The sequence below is a fragment of the Phoenix dactylifera genome, chromosome 14 (genome assembly GCF_009389715.1).
Source record: "Phoenix dactylifera cultivar Barhee BC4 chromosome 14, palm_55x_up_171113_PBpolish2nd_filt_p, whole genome shotgun sequence".
Lineage (NCBI taxonomy): Eukaryota > Viridiplantae > Streptophyta > Magnoliopsida > Arecales > Arecaceae > Phoenix > Phoenix dactylifera.
Genome location: NC_052405.1, coordinates 13,221,786 through 13,249,421, shown reverse-complemented (window position 1 = coordinate 13,249,421; position 27,636 = coordinate 13,221,786). Strand labels below are relative to the sequence as shown.

Here is a 27,636-nt window from a genome sequence, read left to right as displayed (position 1 = left end):
TCGCTCTGGGGGATCGCCATGGTGGTCTGCTCGGGCGCAGGTTGCCCTGGGACTGACTCAACCTCTGACGGTTGCGGCCAGTCGCCTGGACCCCTCACTGGGGGTTCTCTCCAGGGGGATGCTCGGGCGTGGAGATCTCGGCCTTGGGGGGCCGGTCCACTTGAAGGGGGCACCGGCTGGACCGGGGCCTGAGAAAATAGTGCTGTCAGGACGCCCCTAGGTTGCAGGCTTTGGACAACAGCAGCCAAGGTCTGAACCTGCTACACCAGGGCATCAAACTGTTTCGGCCGAACTTGAGGAGTTGAATCGGCCGGAGGTGGTGAGTTCTGGACAGAGTGTCCAGGGCTAGGTGGAAGACGTCGGGAGGCATTAGAAGCTCCCTTGCTTCTCAGCTTCATGGCCGCGACTCGGTCCCTTCCTCTACGCTAACTATTGCTGGAATTTAGATCCGGAGGCGACCACTAGGCTAGGAAGGTGGAGCTCCGGTGCTAGATCAGTAGGTGGCAGCGGTCCGGTGAGAATCGGCGAGCGGCGGTCTGGCGGCGCACGACGTCCTCGGGGGGACCTGCAAAAAGCCGGTGGCCGGGGTTTCCGGCATCGGCCCTCCGATGTTTAAGTCAGAGGGGGCAAGTGTATGAATGGGAGGAGTAGTGAATATCCAGAGTTTCAATCTCCCGGTCCCCTCTAAAATGGAGAAATTCTCCTTTTATAGAGGGGGCTGAGTTACCTATGATGTGACGGGGCAAACGGTCTGTCGTACGATTGAGCATGTAGTAGAAATTAATGCTCGATCGTGTGAATCAATGTTGTTGCTGTAGGAGATTAGGTCGAAGCTCCCAAATCATCATGGAGTCATGCCATCATTCGTAGCCACGCGGATTTGCCGTAAGAGGCTTGATGTCCGTAGACAGCAGAAGTCATACGCCTTAATTGTTGAGTGAGCTGAGTGCCTGTAGGGGCCATACGCTTTGATTGTTGAGTAAACTGAATGCCTGTAGGAGCCATACACTTTGATTGTTGAGTAAACTGAATGCCTGTAGGAGCCATACGCATTGATTGTCGACGAAGGCAAGGCATAGTTTTTCGGTCGCGCTGCGGGGAGATGTGACCACAGCGCGCGAGTAGGGCGTCTTTGGGTCGGTAGAGCTGCTCGGACGCTTCCAAGTCGGAGGGGCCATTCGGGCACCTCCAGGTCGGAGGATCCGCTCGGATGCTTCCAGATCGGAGAGGCCACTCGGGTGCTTCTGGGTCGGGGAGGCCACTCGGGCGCCTCCGGGTCTCCTGGTCGAAGGATCTGCTCGGTCGCCTCCAGGTCGGAAGAGGCCTGCTCGGACGCTTCCAGGTCGGAGAGGCCACTCGGGCGCCTCCAGGTCGGAGGAGGTCTGCTCGGATGTTCATGCAAGCGTGACGACTTATATTTTTCCCCCCAACAGGTATCGATTGGCCTCCATTTCTAGAGGCCGTTATAGCTATCAGAGAGCTCATAAAATATTTTATATTTTTCATAAATCATACCTTTATAAATAGGTTGGAAATGCTAAATGGCATTGCAAAAGTTAAAATGCATAATCATGCCATATATACCATTTTCATAGTAACATGCAATTTTTCATAATCATAATTCATATGTAAATCATTTATAAGGAAGTATTCAATAAGAATTCTATTTGGCCAAGAACATGGATCATTTCCAATCATATGCTTGATCCTATTTTTTTTTAAAGAAAATGCAGGGTCAATTATGTCAAATATAATTCATAATTTCATACTAAAAATTGATCAATAATTTGAAATTAAGTGCCGAGGTCACTTACCTCTGTTCGCCCAAAAATCACTAGGTTCAGTTGGGCAAATCTGTTGCACTGTCAAAACTATTTAAAAAAATAAATTACTTCTTATTCACTATTTAAAAATCTAAGTATATATTAAAAAACTCTAAGCAACCCGAAATTGACTTGAACAGGCTTCAAATCCGACTGGATAAATTGGTCTAGGATCTACAAATCTAGTAGAGAGAGAAAGATTGAAACAAGTATGTGACCTCTTTTACTGATTCCAATCTTTTAGAGAGAGAAATAGGGAGATTAGAGAGAAAGAGAGAAGAAACGAGATAGAGAGACAGAGAGAGAGAGGAAGAGAGGGATGAGTTTTTCTCTCTCTCCTCTTCTGCCTCCTCTTTCCTTTCTTTCTTCTTCTTCCTTCTTTTCTTAGTAATCAGGGGAAAGATGAGAGGGTGGTTCATGATGGCTTCCATGGTCGAGTTCCGGTAGGTGTAGCTGGAGGCAATGGCTGCAGCGACGAGCAAGCAGTGACAGTCATGCTCAGCCAAAAAGGAGGAAGTAAGGAAGAGGGTCAGAGCTAGCTGCCTTGGTGGCCTTCCCTAAAGCTTGAGGGAGGTTCGACGGAAGATGGGGACTCACTAGCGAGGGACGCGGATGGCGATTGACGGTTGGTGGAGGCGTTTTCTGGCGGTTCCCAGCGAGAAGAGAGAAAAAAAGCACTTGTAACAAGGGACGCTGGCAACTAGGGGGTTTTGGGGGGCGACAATCGACCGAGGCAGCACGCCGGCCACTGGAGGATGAGGAGGAAGGAGAGGAACAGCGAGGGAAGGATTGGGTGGAGTGGAATCGGGGTTCTTATAACCCCCAAAGAGAGAGGATTAGTCTGGATGAACGGTGGCACCGGTCGGCCATTCGCTAGTTTCAACTACCCCAAACGGCCACCAGCCGTTAGTACCGGCCCTAGGGGTTTTGCTTTGGCTGCAGCTCCCTGGAATGCGCCTCAACGGGGGCCGTTCGGGCCGCTCGGGCAGGGGATCAATCGCAGTTCCCTGTTCCGATTTCCTTTTTTTTTTGAATTTTGAATTAAAGCCCGACTGGGCCTGCCGTCTTTGGTGCAGGTTTGGCCCAATTGGCCTGATTCCTACAAATAGGTTTGCACTTGCTGTTGAGGTACCAAGTGCACATGAATGTGTTTGCTGATGTATTTTTGTCATAGCACCGAATTGACATAGATTAGCACTATATTAAGAGTATTTTAGTTCAGTTTAGCAGCATGTAGCACTTCATCCACTACACCGGCATAGGTTCTGTTTTTTTTTTAATTTTTTCTATGCAATGCTAATATGACATATGTGCTACAGCATGTTGATGGCATATTTTTCTCTTTTAGAGTGATTTTAGGGATCACATAGCAACCTATATCAGCCCATAATATTTTTTTTAATTAGTATGATCCTCTATTAGCTTCTTTTTTTTTTTTTGTTACCATGCTCTTGCTAGAGTATGAGATTAAGATAGGTGTGGCTTTGGTTCTTAGATAAGAACCAAGGCTTTTAAGTAGATATTATTATGGGCAAAATATTTAGTAACCCTATAGGATTATGTAACAATCCATATCAGCCTATAATATTTTTTCTTTGTTAACATGATTATGTATGAGTCTGTATTATTTTTTTTATAGAGTTAGTACACTAGTATATATAACCCTTAAACTATACCGAATATGATATGATAAAAAAATAATTTTCTTTCCCTCTCTCTCTCTCTCTCTCTTTTGTTTCTTTCTTCTAACATCGTATCGAGCCATCTCCTGAAGACATGTCGTCCGTCTATCAATAATTATCTTTTACCTTCATCTGATCCCTCCCAAGCCAGCATCCGCGATGAAAGACAAATCTGACAATCGATCTCTCTAAGATTGATCTCTCTCAGGATACTTATCTAGCTTGTGAAGAAGCCTCTCTCAGATCCATCTCTCCAACCGTCTGTGCCCCCTCCAGCCGCGGAGACTTCTGCTACTTTTCCATCCGACAATGCACGCGCCATCACTATTGTCATTGCACACATCTACTCCACCGACGAGAATCACCACGTCATTTCACCAGAATCATTCATCTGATCGACGTAGCTGCTAGCACCTCCGCTTCAAGAGCCATCAAAAGGCCCTAGATCTGACTTGATATGGTCAACAGATCTCCAGCCTCAGACACATCTCATCCAGTCTAGACACCATGTCAGCACCTTCCATGATAGCAATGCCTACCGATAAATTTGATACTTCTCGCCTATTTCAATTTTTCTAGATGGTTCTAATTACTACTTATGGGCTCAGGGAATGGGTAGCTTTTTGAAAGGATGGATTGAGTATGTAAGGGTGAATGTCGAGATCGACTCCCTTCAACCCTTGGTACCTGGAACCTCATCCAAAGAGGGAAGACAAGGTTCTGGCAGACCTTCATTTATGGAGACTTGCCGGTTCTCTGCTACTAGTGTGCCCGCATCGGCCACTAGTCCGGTGATTGCTGGGTTCATGGCTCGGGGTCGGAGCCGAGGAAGGGAGAGGACCCGAAGGCAGCTGAGGGCTCGGATGCACCATCGGGAGAGATGAAGGAGGGCGCCCTAGTGGAGGGGGCCTGGACGGTCTTCGGCCTGTGGATGGCCACCTTCCGAGAACGCTAGCAGCGGAGCAGTGTCGCCAGAGGCAAAGCGAGGAAGACAATCGAGGCCCCCTCTAAGTCGACTTGGGGGTTGGGCTCCTTGCACTCGGGGCCAAGTTCGGCCAAGGAAGGGCCGAGTGCGCCCGAGTCACTGCCGGATTCCGAGGCTTGGCAGAAGCTGAAGAAGATCGCCACACGACGAATCGAGCTGCGGTGTCGCTGGTGATGGAGACATCAGAGCCATTTATTTAGATAATCGCGCCATCAGAGGCACTCGCTCGCGTTCGCACTAGGGATTGACATCGTTATAGTTGGAAGATGATCTTGAGCCACCAGCCTGAGTCGGACCCTGGACTAGTCCAATCAAGTTTGCTTCATTTTATTTTCTGCATTTTGCTTTTATTTGATCGTGTCAATTTGGTCATTTGCTTTTAGTCAAGTCAATTTGGTCAGTTGTTTTGTTATTAAACAAGTCAATTGAGTTAGCTGTTAAGTCATATAATTAGGTTGGGTGATTGGATCGATTTTGTATTCAATCAATCAATTGACTAAATTGAAGGCCTTGGTTTTTTCACCCGAACCACGAGGTTCTCTTCGGCCTAGCTGGTAGATTTCAGCACCGGCTCAATCACCATCGCCATCTTCAAACCATCAAAAGCCTTTTGACAAGCTTCAGACTAGTTCTAACCCCGATCCTTCTTCATGTTAAGTTATGTAATTAGGTCGAGTGATTGGATCGATTTTTGTATGTAATCAATCAATTGACTTAGTCAATTGATTGAGTTGATGTAAGGGTCCAAATTTGGTATGTAGTTAATTGATTGATTTGATGTAAGGCCTATATAAAGACCATCCCTCTCGTGAATTAAGGTATTGAAGAATTGAATAAAATTGGCCTCTCTTTCTCCTCCTTCCCCCTCTTCTCTTTTTCTCCCTTCTCCTTCTCTTTTCTTCTTTCTCTTCTTTCTCTATTCTCCCTGCAGTTGTCCTCCATCAGCTGGACTAGGGCTAGGGCCAGCGTGCGCGGGATGTTAGAAGTATGCCCTAGAAGCCAATCTGGCTGACACATTATTAATTCTGGAATATAATTTTGTACTTGACTTTATTATTATTGATTAATAAATGGGCATTCTTTTTATTTATATTGTTTATGTGTCTATGAATCGTCCAAGGAATTAATAAGATGATGATACATATTCTCAAGAGTTGAGAATTTGAGCCATGTATCATTGGTGATTAATTTCTAAATGCTCCGGATCAATGGATCATCACAAGGATGGTGATCGATCCGATGAGATTAGCATACAGATCGCTTTTCTTATGGATGGACGAGACTCGATGCACAATGTAGGGATACTGAAGTGATAGTGCGGGTGCTTGTGAGAGAACAAGGGTACTGAGCGTGACCAAGACTAGAAGTCACTTGGATGTCTATCCACTCGTTAGTAACTTGCTTGATGTTGCAGTAGTGTGACTAGTCCTTTGACCTGCGGTGCTTCGGCTATTCACAGTGAGGTTATTGCAATTTGACTGCATGTATAAATGGTCTCTAGCCATATGGTTCCTTGTAGTATAGATTGGCTGCAGTAGGTTCACTGTAGGAGTAGGGTATGCACCTACATGGAATTTATCGATCTTGGTAGATAAAGAGTGATCCTATGTGATTTATAAGACTGAGTTCGTAAGACCTTGGCTGGGGCAGTATGAACAGTGGAGAGAGTTTTCCACTCTCGAACTTAAGTCGAATAAATCTAGACATATGACAGACGACGGGGTTTGACGAGTTATCCATGACCTCCCACTACTAGAAAAGTGGGCTTTACCGATGCTTTTTTGCTGACGCTTGTCACAAGCGCTGGCAATTTTTGGTCTAGCACCACAATTTGTCGACGGTTTAAAAAAGCGTCGGCAATAGACGACGCTTCGTGGTCTATGATGATGCTAAATAGCATCGTCGAAAAATAAAAAAAGGCCGATGCTTCTGAAAGCGTCGTCGGAGGCCATTTTTGAAATGCGTCGTCAGAGGCCGCACCCCCCTCCCCTCCTCTCTTCATTACTCTTTCTCGATCTTAGTTAAATAAAATCAGTTGAATGATAAAAGACGCGTTTGACCCGTTGCCCTTCCTCCCTTCCTCCCTCTCCTCTCGGGATAATAGAACAAGAGCAGGAGAAAAGATCCCATCCTGACCTCCCCAAAAGGATCCAGAGATCAAGAGAAGGGTAGAACTAATTAGGTCCTCGATTTAGCCCCACATCGGCGGATCAACAAGTGGTGGTGGGGAATTAGGAGGGCGGAGGTGGAGATGCGATGATGGGGGATGGGGTGAGGCAGATCCTGGCGAAGCTGATCCAGCTGGCGGACCAGGTGATCAAGCTGGCCGGCGATGCGCCCACGTCCCGGTAGGAGTGCCTAGAACTCAAGGCCAAGACCGAGAGGCTAGCTGTCCTCCTCCGGCAGGCCGCGCGGGCGAATCTCTACGAGCGTCCCGCCCACTGCATCATGCTGGACACTGAACTGGTCCTGGAGAAGGTGCTGGGCTTGGCGTCCAAGTGCCGAGCCCATGGCCTGATGCGCCGCGTCTTCGCCATCATCCCCACCACCGCCTTCGCCAAAAATGTCCACCCAGCTCGGTGGCGGCGTTGGGGATGGCCTTGACGTCCTCCACCACCCGGCGGGCCTCCTCCTCCCAGCCGTGGCGGTTCTGCTGCACGACCTTGTTGGTGAAGAAAGGGACGGTCATGATGCGGCACACCTTGCGCCAGTGCTCGCCGTAGATGGTGAAGACCATGTCCTGGCCTTTGCCGGTGAAGATGTCGAAGACAACATTGCAGGTGCGGGAGCCGAACTCGACGCCCTGGGTGTGCAGGACATCGCGGGCCATCTCGAGTGACGAGACCACGACAAGGTTCCACTGGCCCATGCGGAGGACGAAGATGTCACCGAAGCGCTTGGCGAGGGCTGTCCGATTTCGATGATTGAGGTCGTCGCCGAAGCGCTTCCCCGGGAGCTTGGACGCGGCGATGGCGAGTGTCACTGCGGCGAAAAGCCCCAGCAGGGCCTTCTCCAGGAGGACTAGATCCATTACTCTCCACACGAGACCAAAGGCAGAGAGACTTGGGGGTGGGGTTGACGGAGGGCCGTTAGGGGTGACGGAGTAGGTGAGGACTGAGGTAAGGTTGGCGCATGGCGCGCAGGAAGCCGGGTGGAGTGGTTGACATTTATGGTATAGTTAAACGCTGACGCTTTAAAGCGCCGCTAACTGCGTGACGTTTGTAATGTGGGGCTTTTAACGATGCTTAAAAGCGTCGCTAAAAACTCTTTTAGCGACGCTTTTGGAAAGCGTCGGCAAATATTTTTTCCACTCTTACATAGCCGACACTTTGGCGACGCTTTGAAAAGCACCAGGAAGAAATGTGCCAACGCTTATATGCGTCGGTAAAGACCCTAAAAAGCATCGCCAAAGCTTCTTTTTCTTGTAGTGTCCGTTCTGTATGGATCCATGATAGAAGAACTGTATCATACGATAACTGCACCTAGATGTTCATCATTCCATTCTGCTGGGTTGCCACTATATGCTGCTAGGTGTCACTGGTGGATGGTGAGAGTCACAGGGACTATCTTGATGATCGATGATCCCTGGTGAGTTGAGTTGGAATTGTTCTAACCCATTGAAAGAAGTTTTCAATGATATTATGATAAAGATCGCAATATATCTCACTATCAGACATAATAGAACCTATGGGGTCACACACATTAGAGGTATTGACCGATCCAATGGTTGAATTGTGATTTGGAATCACAAATAATTAATAATTATTAATTTGATTGATAATTGGTGTAACCCACTAAAAGTTAGTGAGGAAGGAGTAATTGCAATTGGATTGCAATTTAATTGAATTAATTAGATTTAATTTAATTGGACTTGATCATATTAAATATGAGTCCTACTTGAAGTAGGATTTCTAGAGTCCTAATTGAATTAGGATTTCAAATTAAATTAGAGTCCTACTTGGAGTAGGATTTCTAAAGTCTTAATTGGATTAGGACTAAAATTAAATAAGTCCTAATTAAATTAGAATTTCTTAAGTCCTAATTAATTTTAATCTAATAAATTAAGATGACTCCTAATTGGATTAGGATTGAAGAGTTCAATTAAGTCATGATTCAATTGGGTCTTATAAATCCAAATTGGTTCATAATTTGGTAGAGATCTAATTAGATTAGATCTCTAATTTGAAGGACCACCTAATCCTCATTGGATGAGGATTAGATGCACACAAGAGGAGGGGGTACGCCCCCTCCTCTCATGTTTCTTTGGTGCGGCACCAAGAGGGGCGTACGCCTCTCTTGAGATAAGGATGGAGCTCCTATTTTTTAGGAGCTCCATACGCTATTTAAAAAGGGGATAAAGGGGCAGCCATACATGGAAGAATTTCTCTTCCCTCGGCTCTTTACGTGAGGAAAAGAGGGAGGCTTTTTCTTAAAAGATAAACATGGAGCTCCAATTTTTTAGGAGCTCCACACAGCTATTTAAAAGAGGGAAAGGGGCCCACGCCAAATAAGAGATTTTCAACCCCTTTTCAGCCGTGAAAGACCCTCTCTAATCCCTCTTGGCAGCCGCCAACAAATGAAAAAAAGGAGGAGGCGTTGGCTCTCCTTTCTGCCTTCCTTCTTCCACCAAAATAAAAAGGCTGCAACTTGTTGCTCCCTTTTTATTCTTCTTTCTCCAATCCTTCTTGTTCAAGGGAGAGCAATCAAGGAGTTGTTTGCTGCAAGAAGAAAGAGATTCATCCATCCAAAGTCTTCTCTACAGGGGAGCTAGCACCCTGGAAAGATTCAAAGGCTTCGATCGGTCCTCTGCCTTGTGTGGATACCTGTAGAGGCCGGACGCGTGTGCGGCTTCAAGCGAACCTTCATAAAATACCACGATCATCAGTTTGCGGTGATCATCTACCCGCACAAGGTGAAGATCTGATCTTTCTAATCATGTAAAAAGTATTTAATCCTAATCTATTTATGAACATCGGTTTTAAAATACATTCATACGATGAATGGGATCTCGCATATGCCTCTTCCGCTGCGCGCAGAATTTTTCTGGAATTTTCTGCAGTGTGCGAGGGATCCCAACAGTATAGATATCGCAACCTCTGAAGCTGAAGCAGCTATGTTTCCAGCCACAGAAGCCACTATTGCATCTGCAGAATCAGCTGCTGAAGAATTGCATCCGTGGAAAAAGTGACTGGAACGGAATTGTAGCAGACATGTTGGATAAAGCAAATGATAGAAGATAAGATTCAGAAAACTACTGCATTGCCTTTCTCTCGTGTACGGACTCACTTTGATGTGACGTCATGCGAGCCAAATCTTTCCCATCAGAGCTAGGTTGCATAGATTAAGATTAGAATTAAATGATTAAGGCATAATAGATCTGAAAATTTAAAGATTATGCTTGCTGAATTTTTCTGCATGTAGAATTTTCAGCTTGCTGATTTTTCTGCATGCTGATTTTCTATGCGATTAGATTAATGATTCTATTGATTTGTTAATGAGATTACAAATATTTAGAATCATATCTTGCATTATCAGCAACTCATAAGATGACATAATCAGTTAAATATTCGTATCTGTAAATTATATTTAATGCATGAGATGCGTATAGTGATGATCATGGATGGACCCTTTACATATGCTGAAATGTTCTGCGATATTCTGTGATATTATGTGATGGCATGTAAATCAGATTTTCAGATGCCTGTGTGCATTTTATATTGATGTATTAGAGATCTGCATGTCTCATGAAAAGGGTTGTAACTATTATTTAATTTTATTTATTTTAAAGTTATCTGGGATGTAATCTGTGATGTGTTTGCACGTCAATGGTTGATCGGTGCATGCCTCTACAAGCACGATTTGCGCGGATCAAGATCAATTGTTGATTAGAGATGGATCAAGGAGTTGATCGCAATTGGACCAAGGATGCTCAAGATCGAGTCAAGAGTTGATGACGATCTAACCAATTGACACGCATGTGCTTGTACTATGACCCCATCCTGGATCCATGATCATCACTAGTTATTTTGTGATTATGCCTTATTGTTTATGTTTATGTCTATGCATAGCGGGTAGATAATTATTTGCATGAGATGTAGATAATTAAATGAAAGAGACCTAAATTAAATCTCCTCGAAAATATTAAGTCTTGCGGTCTTCCACCGTAGTAGAGCTGCTAAAATCTTTCCGGCATTGATTTGTCTCGGCTGGATACAGTGGGCAAGTTGCATCGGGGGACTGGACCTCTCTATTAGGCATGAGATGTTGTAGGGGTAAAGATGGGGTTGGGCCCAATAACTATTAGGTGAGGGACCCAATGACGGTTTTGCTTCTGCGGTTATACGGTGGGTCCGACTTAACTAAGGAATGGGGCCAATAACTGTTAGGTGAGATCTTCATTACTTAGAGACTGGATAGCACTACAACTTGCTTGAGAAGCATTGTACAAGAGTTGTACACTCATCGTTTATGTGTCACCAATAACTGTTAGGTGAGGTAGCATGTAAATTGGTGAGACTGTAGGACCCCACTTGAAACCTAAAGTCGCAAGGTTTCCGTTTCTCCACTAGAAGAGTGTGAGAGATTCGAGAAAATAGTGGAAGGAATATTTGTTTTAAAAAGGCTCTAAAACAAATAGAGTTCAAGTACAAAATTCTAATTAGAATCTTTACTCTCTGAGGATTAGAAATTCAGCTTCTGAACTCTTAACTCATATCCTGTAGAACAACCGTTCGACCAAACCCAATTATAAAGACTGGCTCTGCAATTACAAAATAGTTTTGAATTGTGAGAAATTAGGGTATGTGCTAGACCACGTGTTACCAGTCCGTCCGATCACTATCAGCGTATGACGCATGCTAAGTGGACGAATAATGACAATAAAGTTAGGTGCTGCACAATGGCATCCATGTCCAATGAATTACAATGCCAGCATGAGAACATGAAGACTGCCAGGAACATATTAAATCACCTGCAAGAGTTGTATGATGATCAGAGTTGCGCAATATGGTTTGAAGTGTCCAAGAGGCTCTTCAAGGCTAAGATACGTGATGGGCAGTCTATCCAGGATCATGGTTTGACCATGATATAAGACTTAGAGAAGCTTGAGAAGCTCGGCATGACCATGCATAAAGAAATTGCAAACAGATTTGATCCCACAATCCCTTCCAGATTCATATGAATAGTTTATAGTAAACTACCATGTGAACAAGATTGTATGCACTAAAATAGAATTGTTAAATAAATTTGTAACTACCTTAGGGACCTTGAAGAGTTCAAGGAGCATAGTTCTCGCTGTCGAGTTGGCTTCTACTTTCTAGAGAGAGTCTACTTGGAAGAAGAAGAAGCCTGCGAAGAAGCAGAAGACCGAGAAAAGACCGAGAAAACACGAAGCAAGGAAGTTCCAAGAAAAAGGCCAATTGCAAGGAAAAGTGTTTCCATTGCATCATGGACGGCAATTGGAAGAGGAACTGTCCTACATACATGGAAAGCATAAAGAACATGAAGGGTGACAGACCTTCAGAAGGTATGTCAGATATACTCAGGATACTTAGGGACTGTTACCTGTTGCTAGCAGAAATTTGATTTCTGTATCTTGTTTAGTACAGAAAGATTTTTATAAGACTACTGTTCCATTTATTTGAGAAATAAATTGGTTTAACGTGATTTTATGATTGATAGTCTCTATCACATACATATGGATGTATCTGTGAATGTATCTGAGCAAACAGTGAGTACCATAGGATCCAATAGATCTAGAGATGAGATAAATCTAAAGTATTTATGGCACCTCAGGCTTGGCCATATAGGAGAAGACAGAATAAACAAATTGGAGAAACATGAGCTTTTGGGCTCATTGACTTTCGAGTCATATTCGATTTGTGAATTTTGCCTTCAAGAAAAGATGGCCAAATTATCCTTTGTAGGATATGGGGAGGTCCACTGAAATACTTACCCTAGTACACACTGATGTGTGTGGCCCATTCGATGTGCAGGCTAGGGGTTGTAATTTTTTACTTCATTTACCGATGATTATTCATGGTATGGATAGGTGTATGAGACATAAATCTGAAACTTTTGAAAGGTTCAAAGAGTTCAGATATGAAGTAGAAAAACAAACAGGAAAACTCATTAAGGTTCTTCGATCAGATCGAGGAGGTGAATACCTTAGTGGATAATTCCGTGATTATCTCAAAGAGAATGGTGTAGTTTCATAATGGACCCCTCCTGGTACACCTCAACTCAACGGAGTGTCTTAGAGGAGGAATCAGACCCTATTGGATATGGTCAAGTCCATGATGAGCTTCACTGATCAACCCTTGTTTCTTTAGAGAGATGCCCTATTTTCAGCTATTTACATATTGAATAGTGTTCCCTCTAAGTCTGTTCCTACCATGCTATATGAGATATGACATGGTAAGAAGCCGAATCTTGGTTATCTTAAGAATTGGGGATGTCCGGTCCAAGTCAAATGACAACAGGCGGACAAATTAGAGGATAGGACAATTAATGCTCGTTTTATAGGATATCCTAAAGAGTCATTAGGATACGATTTTTCGTCCCAAAGGATCACAAAGTGTTTGTGAGCCTACATGCTATCTTCATGGAAAATAGTTTATCCTTGATAGAGAAAATAGGAGGAAAAATGAGCTCTAAGAAAATGTCTCTGAAGAGCAACGAGCCATTGTGCCTATAGAACCTATTCATATTAAGTCAGTACACGTAGTACCTCCTCCACCTCGTAAATCTACTAGGATCTTCCGTCCGCCTGAAAGGTACTTAGGTATGCTTACAGAGGATGTAGAGAAAGTGTTCCTCAAGGGAGATAGGGATCAAGGTAAGGATCCTAATACCTACAACGAGGCAATGTTAGACATCGATTTCGAGAGATGGCTAGAAGGAATGAAGTCAGAGTTGGACTTCATGCATTCCAATCAAGTCTGAACCTTAGTAGATTCACCAGAAGGTATAGTATCTATTGGGTGTAAATGGATCTACAAGAGAAAATTAAATTCGGATGAAAAGGTAGAGACCTATAAGGCAAGGCTAGCGGCGAAAGGGTATATTCAGCGCGAAGGCATTGACTATCAGAAGACCTTTTCACCTGTAGCCATGCTAAAATCCATTCGAATATTGCTTGCCATTGCAGCATTTCATGATTATGAAATCTGGCAGTTAGATGTGAAAACTGCTTTCCTAAATGGATATCTTGAGGAAGATATCTATATGGAGCAGCCTTTGGATTTCACTTCCAGTGATAGTGATCACAAGGTCTGTAAACTGCAAAGGTCCATCTATGGACAAAAGCAAGCATCTCGGAGTTGGAACACTCGTTTCAACGATGTAATCAAATCGTTTGATTTCATCAAGAACGAAGAGGAACCATGTGTTTATAAGAAGGGTTAGTAGGAGGGCTATTGTATTTCTCGTATTGTACATGGATGATATTCTTCCAATTGGGAATGGTGTTCCTATGCTAACTTATGTCAATGCATGGTTGTCTAAGAATTTCTCCATAAAAGACCTTGGGGAAGCATCCTATAATTTGAGGATTAAGGTCTATAGAAATAGATCTAAGAGGGTTCTTGTCCTATCACAGAATATGTACATGGAGAAAGTGCTGAAGAGGTTCGGCATGAAAACCTCTAAAAAGGGATTATTACCCTTTAGGCATGGGATTAATCTCTCCAAGAAAATGTGTCCTAATACATCTGAAGAGATCCAGTGAAGGAGCAAGATCCCTTATGCTTCGGTTATAGGGAGCCTCATGTATATCATGCTATGTACACGACCAGATATAGCACATGCTGTGAGTGTCTGATAAGTGCTAAATAATGAATAAATTTATCTAATTTACATAGCACTTATTAGTATTTTTATGCACATATTTTAAATGTAAACATAAAAAAATATGTTTCCCTTCATCATTGCATTTTAATAAATTATTTGGTAATTCGAGTTTGATTTAATTATTTTGGGTCAAATTCAACATATGCAGGTCGGGTCATACACATCATCTAACTCATAACCATGAAGCCTGATCATGCCAGAGTACACGTGGCAGCCATCCCAAGTGACACATGCCAAAGTACATGGGATTTCAAAAGTAAGAAGGATCATCCCAGCCACCCGCATGAAATTGCCCGAGTTTCACAAATCAGCCAAAGCCTTTCCTTCCACGTGTCCAAGCTACTTCTTCACTCCCACGAATCACGTCCTTCCCAGTTCCCATGACCCACGAACTAAATCCAAACTTTCCCTGTTCCGCGTGAGAACCAGCAACCGCTAGTTCCCAAGCGGATCCTCTTCTTTCTCCTGTTCGGAACCAAGACCCAGCTGAATCCAAACTTCCTCCCAAACCAACCAATCTTTATCCCAACTAGATTCCCAAGCTTCACGGATTAGAACCGGATCCTAGCTTCTTCCGCATCCCGTGCCATATCCAGCCTCACATCATGTTGATCCGATCTTCATCTCGCCCGTCAAGCATCCCAACGTCCAATGCATTCTCCCCTGCTTCAAAACTATCATCCTTATCTTCTCATCTCCTCCCGAGTATCCCATTCCGAATTCAACCGTGCACATCCATGCCGTGTTCATCTTCCACGTCACCTTCTCCCAGATTCCTTCCACACCGTCCGCCGCATCCAAGAATCTCCCAACGTCCCTCGAAATCACATTCACGTGGATCATCTTCCAATTCTTCCGCTAGATCCCAGCAAGGATGAGCCTTCCGAACTCCCAGCCATTCCCACGTCAACCGCATCCTCCCCTGTTTCGGAACATGAGCAATATCCACTCTCAGCTGTAAACACCAACCTCATCAACTTTCTTCCTAGATCTTGCTGCTCCTTCCAGTTGTGATCCTTATCCACGAACCCAGCATCATCATCCTCTCTCACATCCATTTCCTCCCAAACAATCTCCTTCTGGATTTTCCCAACCGAGTTCATCCTATCTTACAGATCAACCATTAGCCATCTCCCAACTCATTTTCCCCTGTTCCGGATTACTCCCAACGTCCCAAGCTTCCCGAACTTCCTCTCGTTCCAGATCAACTTGTATCTGAGATTTCCTCTCACAAATCCAAACCGAACAAGCACCCAGTCGCTTTTTCCTCCGCTCATCTCATTTCGTGTTCATCTTCCCATCGCCCAGCTCGCTCCCAACTGTTTCATCCATGACGTCGTTCCATCATCCAGCTTCCACACGCGACGGATTCCTCCCACGCATCACAGCAGTCCGGATAACCCTCAGCCAACCGCAAGTCTCCGCATCTTCCGAGTCCCCTAGCCGTGAGCATCGTCCACGTCGCCTCCACGTTGAAGAAGTGCATCTACCGAACAGAGTCCGAATTCCCAGCATCCCGATCAGCCCATCCATCCGCTTCCATCCTTATCCGTGAAGAAACAGGAGAAGAGAGAGAGAGGAGTTGCAGCCTATAAAAGGCCCGGGCGTGAACCGAGAAGGCCATTCCTCCTCTTCCCCACCAGGGGAGGGGACTGCTCCGATTCTTCCTTCTTCCCCATCGGGAGCTGAATCATCTATTCTTAGGTGACTTCCCATAAGAGTGCATAAGAGGGAGAGAAGTTTGGTGTATTTTGGGAATCACTTCCCACATATAAAAAATAAGGACGATGTGCCGAGAGGAAGCTGACGGGAGGAAGGAGGGAAAGCCAATCATTATGAAGGCCTGCTGCTGTGCTGCTGCCGCCGTCCACCACTCCATGGAAGGCTGAGCTCTTCTCCAGGGCTGAATGCAGCCCTAACAAAGGGACACGGGTTTTATATTTTATTTTATATTCTTGGGGTTGTATGAACTTATTGTTTTTAATGGATATCTTCTTTTGAATCATATTTAATTTTTGTGATTTTAAGTATGATGTTCGTACAACTGTTCTTCATGATCACTAGGTAAATATAAGATAGTCCATGCTTAGGGAAGATGCGATGTGCTGCCACCTTAGATTAGGGTAGACATTTCATGCCAACCGAAGATGGATTATGCCCAAATTACTTTTGTGAATTTTTATTTAAATGCTTATTAGGCTTGTAGCCAATTTGCATGTTAATCCAAGAACGAAATAAAATATAAATAACCCTTGTTTCGATGTTAGTGGTGAATTCCTTGCCCTAGGTTCCTCCAAACTGATATCCTTTTAATTGCATTTCTTATTAAATTTCTGAGTTTAATTTTCTTCACAAATTTTTCCTTTTAAATATTTTTTTTTAAAGAAAACAACTATACCCCAATCCCTGTGGATCGATACCCGTAATCACTATCCTACCAGATACGTGCTATTGCGTGGTCTTTAAAGTTGACTATCAATTTTTGGCGCCGTTGCCGGGGATTGTTAGCATAGTTGTTTTCTTTTCAAAAAAAAACTTTCAAAAAAATATATATATCTAAAATAAAATAAAAATATTTTCTATTTTTTTGTTACTTTCCTTATCTCCTTCTTCTCTCCTACTAATTTTTGATTTTGGTATTATTTAATCAGGAATCGAAGAAGACATCTGGGACGATCAAAAAGGAAATTGCTGGAAAAGGAATGCTGTAGAGGTTTGCCTTAAAAAATTAAAAAAATTGCTGAGAAAATTCTTTTTGGTAACCTCTAAACCTTTCTTATTTAAATTGATTCCCAGTTTGCTTGAAATATTGTGGTGATTGTTTGATTTTAATTTCAGTAAAAGTGTGAATGCATGCTTGATACACATACACCAATTAATCCGCACATAGTAAGGGCAATCACCCCAACAAGATAAGAACTGGATTTCATCACCAGATTCTTGCCCAAATTAGGTGAATCAATTCTCACATAGCTATCACATTAATTAAAATCAATTAGACGTTGGCCCCTAGGGACATTCGAGCTCAATAGGACGAAGATCACTGAAAGTTGCACCAATTTCGCTCTGTGGCTTAGTTGATGTCTAGGCAAGCTTTGTCCCTTTAAGGGAGACAGTTCATCTGTTCGAGGCAAGTGGTTTTTAAGTGGGACCTTTGCAACGCATCGTGACCCCCCACTTACCTGGGAGCTTACCTGGTCAGCTAAGTCATTAGACCGGATTGGAGGCTTAGGTGCCCTCTTCAAATCAGTTAGGAGCTGTCTAGTGATTTTAGGGCAAATACAAGGATTTGACGTGTTTTCTTTTAGTGCATGCTTGACTTGACTGATCAGAAGAGTATAACTCCGTGCCCGACAATCAATCTTCCACAAATTTTCTTCTTTGGAAAACTCGGCATGAACCCGGCATGATATAATTAAGGATGCACTGTGTCTGGCTGAAGACGTTAAACTTAGCGCTTGTTGGGAGGCAACCCAATTCTCGTTGGTTATTTTTTGCATATTTTTTTGTCGCATTTTTTTATTTTCTTAATAGGATCCCTCATATTACTGATGCAACTACGGTAAAATGCTTCTATCCTCCATATGCATCATATTTTCGTCCAAAATAAAAAATAAATAAAAAATAAAAATAATAATATAATATTAAAAAAAAATATTGAGGACAATGTCTGATCTAGGTTGGGGGGTATAGGATTCGAATTTTTAAAGGAATTTTTCGCATTTTCACATTTTTAAGTGAATTTTAAAAAAAAAAGTGAATTTCAAAAAAAAAAAACCTAATTTCTATGCCTTAGTGCTGAAATGATCACAAAGTATATAAAATCTAAAAAAGCCCAATAACTAGTCAGGAGTAAGTCAATTTGAGTTTTTTTTATTAAAAATTCTTTTAGCGAGTTGTAAGATAATTTTTACTTTGGAATTTCACAACACACATGGCCTACACTTCTAAGGATTAGGTTCAACATTATGTTGCTAAGTCTAGTAGCAACCTTGAGTCCTGATGAATCATTCCTATCTAATTCACTATTATCCCATATTTATTGTTTAAAAAAAAAAAGTGAATTTAGTCAGGTGCATCGAAAAGGGCTACCTATCGTCAAAGGTCAGCAGGCTTGTAATGAGGAACCCGAGCATAGGTCCGTAGGGGAGTCTTGATGCCCAACACCTTACGCCATCTGGTGTGGGAGTGTTGACTGAATGCTCGTTACATGGAGGAATCATTACAAGAGTAAAAGTGCGTAATTTATAAATCTAAAAAAAAAAGAGAAAAAGAGAAAATAATATTGACCTTGAAAAAGACGATAGTGTGAAAGCCGTCGTTGTAAAAATTCGAGTAAACTAGAATATTACAGATAAAGCCCATGAGGTATTAAAGTAAACATCCACAACTCTCGAAATCCTGCAAGGTAGGATGATTTTGAATCAGTGATTAGGTCTTATCTGACCAATTCTTGGAAACTACTAGTTTTAGCAGTATTTTGGAGAATCTAAAGCCTTAGCTTGTGTATGGTCCAGACATCACCGAGCACCCAAGTTTAAATTAGCCTTACAACTCTCTAATGGAAACTTAATGACTTCAACTTAAGTTGCATCTTGACCTAGGATTTAGGCTGACTTAGTAATAAAACTTTGTGTGTTTTTGAAATTCTTGGCACTTATGCATTTGAAATTAGATTTTATAAAACAATAAAATAAACTGGGTAGAGACCGCAGTTTGTGGGTATCTGAGCCGGAAACCCTCACGAGACAAAACTCGTCCACTAGGGCCACCTAGGGGTTTAAAGCCTTATTGCATACGGTAAATGCAATCGCGATTCCTGCGAAAGTGAGTTAGTTTTTTTTATTTTATTTTATTTTGCTTGAGGACTAGCAAAATGTAAGTTGGGGGGTGTGATAAGTGCTAAATAATGAATAAATTTATCTAATTTACATAGCACTTATTAGTATTTTTATGCACATATTTTAAATGTAAACATAAAAAAATATGTTTCCCTTCATCATTGCATTTTAATAAATTATTTGGTAATTCGAGTTTGATTTAATTATTTTGGGTCAAATTCAACATATGCAGGTCGGGTCATACACAACATCTAACTCATAACCATGAGGCCTGATCATGCCAGAGTACACGTGGCAGCCATCCCAAGTGACACATGCCAAAGTACATGGGATTTCAAAAGTAAGAAGGATCATCCCAGCCACCCGCATGAAATTGCCCGAGTTTCACAAATCAGCCAAAGCCTTTCCTTCCACGTGTCCAAGCTACTTCTTCACTCCCACGAATCACGTCCTTCCCAGTTCCCGTGACCCACGAACTAAATCCAAACTTCCCCTGTTCCGCGTGAGAACCAGCAACCGCTAGTTCCCAAGCGGATCCTCTTCTTTCTCCCGTTCGGAACCAAGACCCAGCTGAATCCAAACTTCCTCCCAAACCAACCAATCTTTATCCCAACTAGATTCCCAAGCTTCACGGATTAGAACCGGATCCTAGCTTCTTCCGCATCCCGTGCCATATCCAGCCTCACATCATGTTGATCCGATCTTCATCTCGCCCGTCAAGCATCCCAACGTCCAAATGCATTCTCCCCTGCTTCAAAACTATCATCCTTATCTTCTCATCTCCTCCCGAGTATCCCATTCCGAATTCAACCATGCACATCCATGCCGTGTTCATCTTCCACGTCACCTTCTCCCAGATTCCTTCCACACCGTCCGCCGCATCCAAGAATCTCCCAACGTCCCTCGAAATCACATTCATGTGGATCATCTTCCAATTCTTCCGCTAGATCCCAGCAAGGATGAGCCTTCCGAACTCCCAGCCATTCCCACGTCAACCGCATCCTCCCCTGTTTCGGAACATGAGCAATATCCACTCTCAGCTGTAAACACCAACCTCATCAACTTTCTTCCTAGATCTTGCTGCTCATTCCAGTTGTGATCCTTATCCACGAACCCAGCGTCATCATCCTCTCTCACATCCATTTCCTCCCAAACAATCTCCTTCTGGATTTTCCCAACCGAGTTCATCCTATCTTACAGATCAACCATTAGCCATCTCCCAACTCATTTTCCCATGTTCCGGATTACTCCCAACGTCCCAAGCTTCCCGAACTTCCTCTCGTTCCAGATCAACTTGTATCTGAGATTTCCTCTCACAAATCCAAACCGAACAAGCACCCAGTCGCTTTTTCCTCCGCTCATCTCATTTCGTGTTCATCTTCCCATCGCCCAGCTCGCTCCCAACTGTTTCATCCATGACGTCGTTCCATCATCCAGCTTCCACACGCGATGGATTCCTCCCACGCATCACAGCAGTCCGGATAACCCTCAGCCAACCGCAAGTCTCCGCATCTTCCGAGTCCCCTAGCCGTGAGCATCGTCCACGTCGCCTCCACGTTGAAGAAGTGCATCTACCGAACAGGGTCCGAATTCCCAGCATCCCGATCAGCCCCATCCATCCGCTTCCATCCTTATCCGTGAAGAAACAGGAGAAGAGAGAGAGAGGAGTTGCAGCCTATAAAAGGCCCGGGCGTGAACCGAGAAGGCCATTCCTCCTCTTCCCCACCAGGGGAGGGGACTGCTCCGATTCTTCCTTCTTCCCCATCGGGAGCTGAATCATCTATTCTTAGGTGACTTCCCATAAGAGTGCATAAGAGGGAGAGAAGTTTGGTGTATTTTGGGAATCACTTCCCACATATAAAAAATAAGGACGATGTGCCGAGAGGAAGCTGACGGGAGGAAGGAGGGAAAGCCAATCATTATGAAGGCCTGCTGCTGTGCTGCTGCCGCCGTCCACCACTCCATGGAAGGCTGAGCTCTTCTCCAGGGCTGAATGCAGCCCTAACAAAGGGACACGGGTTTTATATTTTATTTTATATTCTTGGGGTTGTATGAACTTATTGTTTTTAATGGATATCTTCTTTTGAATCATATTTAATTTCTGTGATTTTAAGTATGATGTTCGTACAACTGTTCTTCATGATCACTAGGTAAATATAAGATAGTCCATGCTTAGGGAAGATGCGATGTGCTGCCACCTTAGATTAGGGTAGACATTTCATGCCAACCGAAGATGGATTATGCCCAAATTACTTTTGTGAATTTTTATTTAAATGCTTATTAGGCTTGTAGCCAATTTGCATGTTAATCCAAGAACGAAATAAAATATAAATAACCCTTGTTTCGATGTTAGTGGTGAATTCCTTGCCCTAGGTTCTCCCAAACTGATATCCTTTTAATTGCATTTCTTATTAAATTTCTGAGTTTAATTTTCTTCACAAACTTTTCCTTTTAAATATTTTTTTTAAAGAAAACAACTATACCCCAATCCCTGTGGATCGATACCCGTAATCACTATCCTACCAGATACGTGCTATTGCGTGGTCTTTAAAGTTGACTATCAGTGTCACGAGCATATATCAGTCAAATCCAGGCAACGAGCACTGGATAGCTGTGAAGAACAGTCTTAAATACTTGAGAAGAACTAAGGAAATGTTCTTAGTCTTTGGGAGAAGATCAGAGTTAAAGGTAGAAAGATACACACATATTGATGATAGAAAGTCTACATTAGAATATGTGCAATGGTGGTTCAGTAAATTGGAAGAGTTCCAAACAATCGATCATTGTAGATTCTATCTTAGAAGCTGAATGTTAAGCCGTCTCTAAGGGTGCAGTGGAAATCTTTTTGTTTAAGAAGTTTATTACAGAGTTAGGTGTAATGTCATCAGATGCCATAACACTCTACTGCGATAACAAAGGCACCATAGCACTAGCTAAGGAGCCAAAGGTCTCACCAGAAGTCTAAGCACATGGAGTGGCGGTTTAACCTGATAAGCGACTACCTCGAAAAGAAATAAGTAGAGGATCAGAGAGTAGACTCCACAAGAAATATGGTGGACCCATTCACTAAGCAGCTAAGTCGGCAGAGAACTGAAGCACATCTTGAGAAGATGGGGCTTAAGTTTATGGCTGATTGGCTTTAGTGCAACTGGGAGATTGTTAGAAGTATGCCCTAGAAGCCAATCTGGCTGACACATTATTAATTCTGGAACATAATTTTGTACTTGACTTTATTATTATTGATTAATAAATGGGCATTCTTTTTATTTATATTGTTTATGTGTCTATGAATCGTCCAAGAAATTAATAAGATGATGATACATCTTCTCAAAAGTTGAGAATTTGAGCCATGTATCATTGGTGATTAATTTCTAAATGCTCCTGATCAATGGATCATCATGAGGACGGTGATCGATCCGATGAGATCAGTGCACGGATCGCTTTCCTTATGGATGGACGAAACTCGAGTCCACAATGTAGGGACACTGAAGTGATAGTGCGGGTACTTGTTAGAGAACAATCGTACTGAGCGTGGCCAAGACAAGAAGTCACTTGGATGTCTATCCACTTGTCAGTGACTTGCTTGATGTTGCAGTAGTGTGACTAGTCTTTTGACCTATGGTGCTTCGGCTATTCACAGTGAGATTATTGACTGCACTATACATGGTCTCTAGCCATATGGATCCTTGTAGAGTAGATTGGCTGCAGTAGGTTCACTGTAGGAGTAGGGTATGCACCTACATGGAATCTATCGACCTTGGTAGATAAGGAGTGATCCTATGTGATTTATAAGACTGAGTTCGTAAGACCTCGGCCGGGGCAGTATGAATCGTGGAGAAAGAGTTTTTCACTCTCAAACTTAAGTCGAATAAATCTAGACATATGACAGACGACGGAGTTTGACGAGTTATCCATGACCTCCGTTATGTAGGGATCCATGATAGAAGGACTGTATCATACGATAACTGCACCTAGAGGTTCATCATTTCATTCTGCTGGGTTGCCACTACATGCTGCTAGGTGTCACTGGCGGATGGTGAGAGTCATAGGGACTATCTTGATGATCGATGATCCCTGATGAGTTGAGTTGGAATTATTCCAATCCATTGAAAGGAGTTTTCAATAATATTGTGATAGAGATCGCAATATATTTTACTACCAGACAAAATAGAACCTATGGGGTCACACACATTAGAGGTATTGATCGATCCGATGGTTGAATTGTGATTTGGAATCACAAATAATTCATAATTATCAATTTGATTGATAATTGGTGTAACCCATTAAAAGTTAGTGAGTTGAAGAAGGAGTAATTGCAATTGGATTGCAATTTAATTGAATTAATTAGATTTAATTTAATTGGACTTGATCATATTAAATATGAGTCCTACTTGAAGTAGGATTCCTAGAGTCCTAATTGGATTAGGATTTCAAATTAAATTAGAGTCCTACTTGGAGTAGGATTTCTAAAGTCCTAATTGGATTAGGACTAAAATTAAATAAGTCCTAATTGAATTAGAATTTCTTAAGTCCTAATTAATTTTAATCTAATAAATTAAGATGACTCCTAATTGGATTAGGATTGAAGAGTTCAATTGAGTCATTATTCAATTGGGTCCTAATTGAATTAAATCCAAATTGGTTCATAATTTAGTAGAAATCTAATTAGATTAGATCTCTAATTTGAGGGACCGCCTAATCCTCATTAGATGAGGATTAGATGCACACAAGAGGAGGGGGTATGCCCCCTCCTCTCATGTTTCTTTGGTGTGGCACCAAGAGGGGCGTACGCCTCTCTTGAGATAAGGATGGAGCTCCTATTTTTTAGGAGCTCCATACGCTATTTAAAAAGGGGATAAAGGGGCAGCCATACATGGAAGAATTTCTCTTCCCTTGGCTCTTTACGTGAGGAAAAGAGGGAGGGGCGTACCGCCCCTCCTCTTTCCTAAAAGATAAACATGGAGCTCCTATTTTTTAGTAGCTCCACACGGCTAATTAAAAGAGGGAAAAGGGCCCACGCCAAATAAGAGATTTTCAACCCCTTTTCAGCCGTGAAAGACCCTCTCTAATCCCTCTTAGCAGCCGCCAACAAAAGAAAAAAAAGGAGGCGTTGGCTCTCCTTTCTCCCTTCCTTCTTCCACCAAAATAAAAAGGCTGCAACTTGTTGCTCCCTTTTTATTCTTCTTTCTCCAATTCTTCTTGTTCAAGGGAGAGCAATCAAGGAGTTGTTTGCTGCAAGAAGAAAGAGATTCATCCATCCAAAGTCTTCTCTGTAAGGAAGCTAGCACCCCGAGAAGATTCAAAGGCTTCGATCGGTTCTCTGTCTTGTGTGAATACCCGTAGAGACCGAACGCATGTGCAGCTTCAAGTGAACCTTCAAATATGCTTCAGAGTTCAGATTGAAGTGCACGTCGCCAATTCTAAGCGCAACAAAACATACAATGGTGTCAGCAAGAAAGTTACTCAATGGGGTCTTCAAAGCTTTCTTTCGTTTTATCACTTGGTTCTACACTATAATTGCTGCTTCCCTGATTGCCGAGTCTCTTGTCACGTCATTGAACCTCTTTGGTTACGGTCAAGAACACGAGGCCCTAGATTATAAATACACGGAGCTAAAATGCATGGCTAACCCTGACCGTAATCCTTTAATTTTTCAAATTGGACGTCTTTTCGAGTTGATTGTTACACCCCAGACTTGGCCACATTCCTATCAATGTGAAACTGTTCAAAGCTGGCAAGTGGAAATTTTGAAGTTTCCACTCTGACTCTTCCCAGGCCAGCTCCATCAAATTGGCAATGGCTGCCACTGCAATTCCTTCTTGTCGTGTATGAAACTTTCTAACTCAATGTTCTCCATCCAAGGAAGAAGAAAAGAACTTTTGTTTATTCTATGTAAGTGGGAACTTGTGGGCCATGATTTTTTTTTGAACTTGCTGCTAACTTTTTGTAGAAAAAAGTTATTGTATGTGAAGAGAAATCTCTGAGGTGCGAAACACCTTATTCCATTTTTTTTCATCATAATTTCTGCAACAATACTCTCTTTCTTTGGAAAAAAAAAATATATTAGTTAGATGACAGGCATCAGAGAAGTTTTTTCGGATAGGTTTGTAGAAAGGTTCAGTGTGGTTAGGGAATAAATTTGAATAATGTGAGGGGATAACTGCCAACACTACAGGAAAACTGAGCTATCCCGGCGTTTTTTTTGACCTATAGCGACGCTTATAAGCGTCGGCTAAAGTACCGCCGACGCAATCTAAAGCGTCGCCAAAGCGTTGATTATACCAGAGTGGCAAAATTTTTTGCCGACGCATGACGAATGCGTCGGCAAAAACAGGAATATGCCGATGCTTATATAGCGTCGGCAAAAAAGTATAAGCGTCCGCAAAAAACACGTATTTGCGTCGGCAATAACCCGAGGGTATGAAATTCTCACTGTTTACGTTTTGGTTTTCGCCGACGCAATTTAGCGTCGAAAATTTACGACGCTTTTAAGCGTCGGTAGATCCTTATGCCAGTGCTGTCCCACGAAGTCTTTCCCCGACGCTTAAAGCTTCTTAGCGTCGGCGAAAGCATGCCAGTACTGTACCACGGGGTCTTTTACCGACGCTTAAAAGCGTCGGGAATTGTTTTTTTTAAAAAAAATAAAAACCCGAATTCATATTATAAAACGCACATTACAAAACAGTCATGATAACAATATAAACCTGTATTAAATTGATACATTGACACAAACACTCAAATCATTCGAAATATGAATATTGTCATATCTGATTAAAAATTTGCTTAATAGACTTCAAATTACAATGTACTCTGAAAAATAAGAAACATATACGTATCAAACTCATAAAAGATAATCTAGAATGCATCAGGGACGGGATTCAGCTCCATCATCATCATCTCTACAAGCGTTTGAAGAATCAGGAATCTACAAAAAAAAAAGGAGAAACCTTAGAAGTTAGGAATAATGTGATACATTAAATCATATATTATAATTGATAATATGTAAAGTATTGAAATATATATAGTTATTTACCTGAGAAGGTAGAAATCGTTGTAATATGGATGAAATATTCGTAAGCTGAGACTGCAAATTTGCTTGGTTTTGCTTCAGCTCTTCAATAGTTGCTTGAAGATGACGAACTTCTGCAGTGTTACTACCTTCTCTAGCATTTCTTGTATATGTGCCCACTGAAGACAACTGAGTGGGGGTAACTCCAATGCCGTAACCCCGCACTCGACCATAACGCTCTGGGCCCATCAATTCAGCAAGCACTTGAGCTTCAATATGATTGTAAGCGTCGGAGGATGATGAACCCCCGATGCGCTCTGAAATAAGATTTGTTGCCCTATCCTATATCTCTCAAAAAAAAAATCAAATTAATGTATGCCAATAATAGAACCAAAAAAAAATACAGCACAAGTCAAAGATGAATACATACAACTATATCTCTTGACTCCTCCCGGACAAAGCTGCCATCTCGGTGGGTGTGAGTCATCTTATAAAACTCCACCCTACCAGGCTCCCTCCCATTATCATCCATCTACAACAAAAAGTATATTTCACGAGTATACATGCTATATGATAGAATAATTTAAGATAAATTTAAAGAGTTTCAAAAAAACTTACGAATTCAGCTCTACGCCTCGCATAACTCATGGAGCCTGAAGTGTGAGGAACAGTCTGCGATGCTCGAGCAGCTCTACCAATATTGGAATATGTCTTCCCCAAAAAAAATAAACAATGTAATTTATATAATATATAAATTTCTAATCTATAATAATATTAAATACAATCTAAGGTATTGAAAAAATATACACAACCTGAGCTCTCTCGGAAAACCAGTAGTGGACAAGCTCCCTCCACTGATGAGAGATTACATCTGGAGGACAAACACGGGCCACCTCCTCTTCAGTCATGCCCTCGTGCTTCCAATCCGCCTTTAGCTTTGCCTTATATTCTTTCCATTTGCGGTTGACGGACTTCAGCACCCAATCATGGCTATTTGCAGGAAGGACAAACTTTGTCTACATCAAAGTCAAAAATGTTATATCAATATTAAATCAAAAAATAATTGAAGATAGTAAGCAACTTTAATTCTTTACCTCAACAACTCTAAGAAGCTCAATCTTATACGAAGGAAGTATTTCATTCCATTTCGTATAGTTGAGTGGACACAATTGTTCCTTCCGTGCAACTGATCCTAAAAAAGTGGATAAAATGCTTGCAGCATTCTTGATGGGTTGCCCCAGTTCGTTGCAATGGACGACAATCTTCTCATCCTCAGGTAGGCTCCACACGTCCCGTGCTTGAGTGGGCCCTCGTGTTCTCCTCACTCTCCCCAGTCCATCTATAAAATAACAAGTCCATTAAAGGTAAATGATTTAAAATAGTTAGATTGTAAGAGAAATTAATATAAAAACTATAAATCAAATTACCTAGGACGTCCACGTCATCC

General features: G+C 42.4%; 1 protein-coding gene across 1 annotated transcript; it reads right to left on the bottom strand.

Annotated features, from left to right (window-relative positions):
- Window positions 1-7,026: 7,026 nt before the first annotated feature.
- LOC120113138 (trans-cinnamate 4-monooxygenase-like) lies at window positions 7,027-7,543 on the bottom strand. The gene has a single exon (XM_039133961.1). The coding sequence runs from the start codon at window positions 7,519-7,521 to the stop codon at window positions 7,027-7,029; it is 495 nt and encodes a 164-aa protein (XP_038989889.1). The 5' UTR covers window positions 7,522-7,543.
- Between the last annotated feature and the right edge of the window lie 20,093 nt (window positions 7,544-27,636).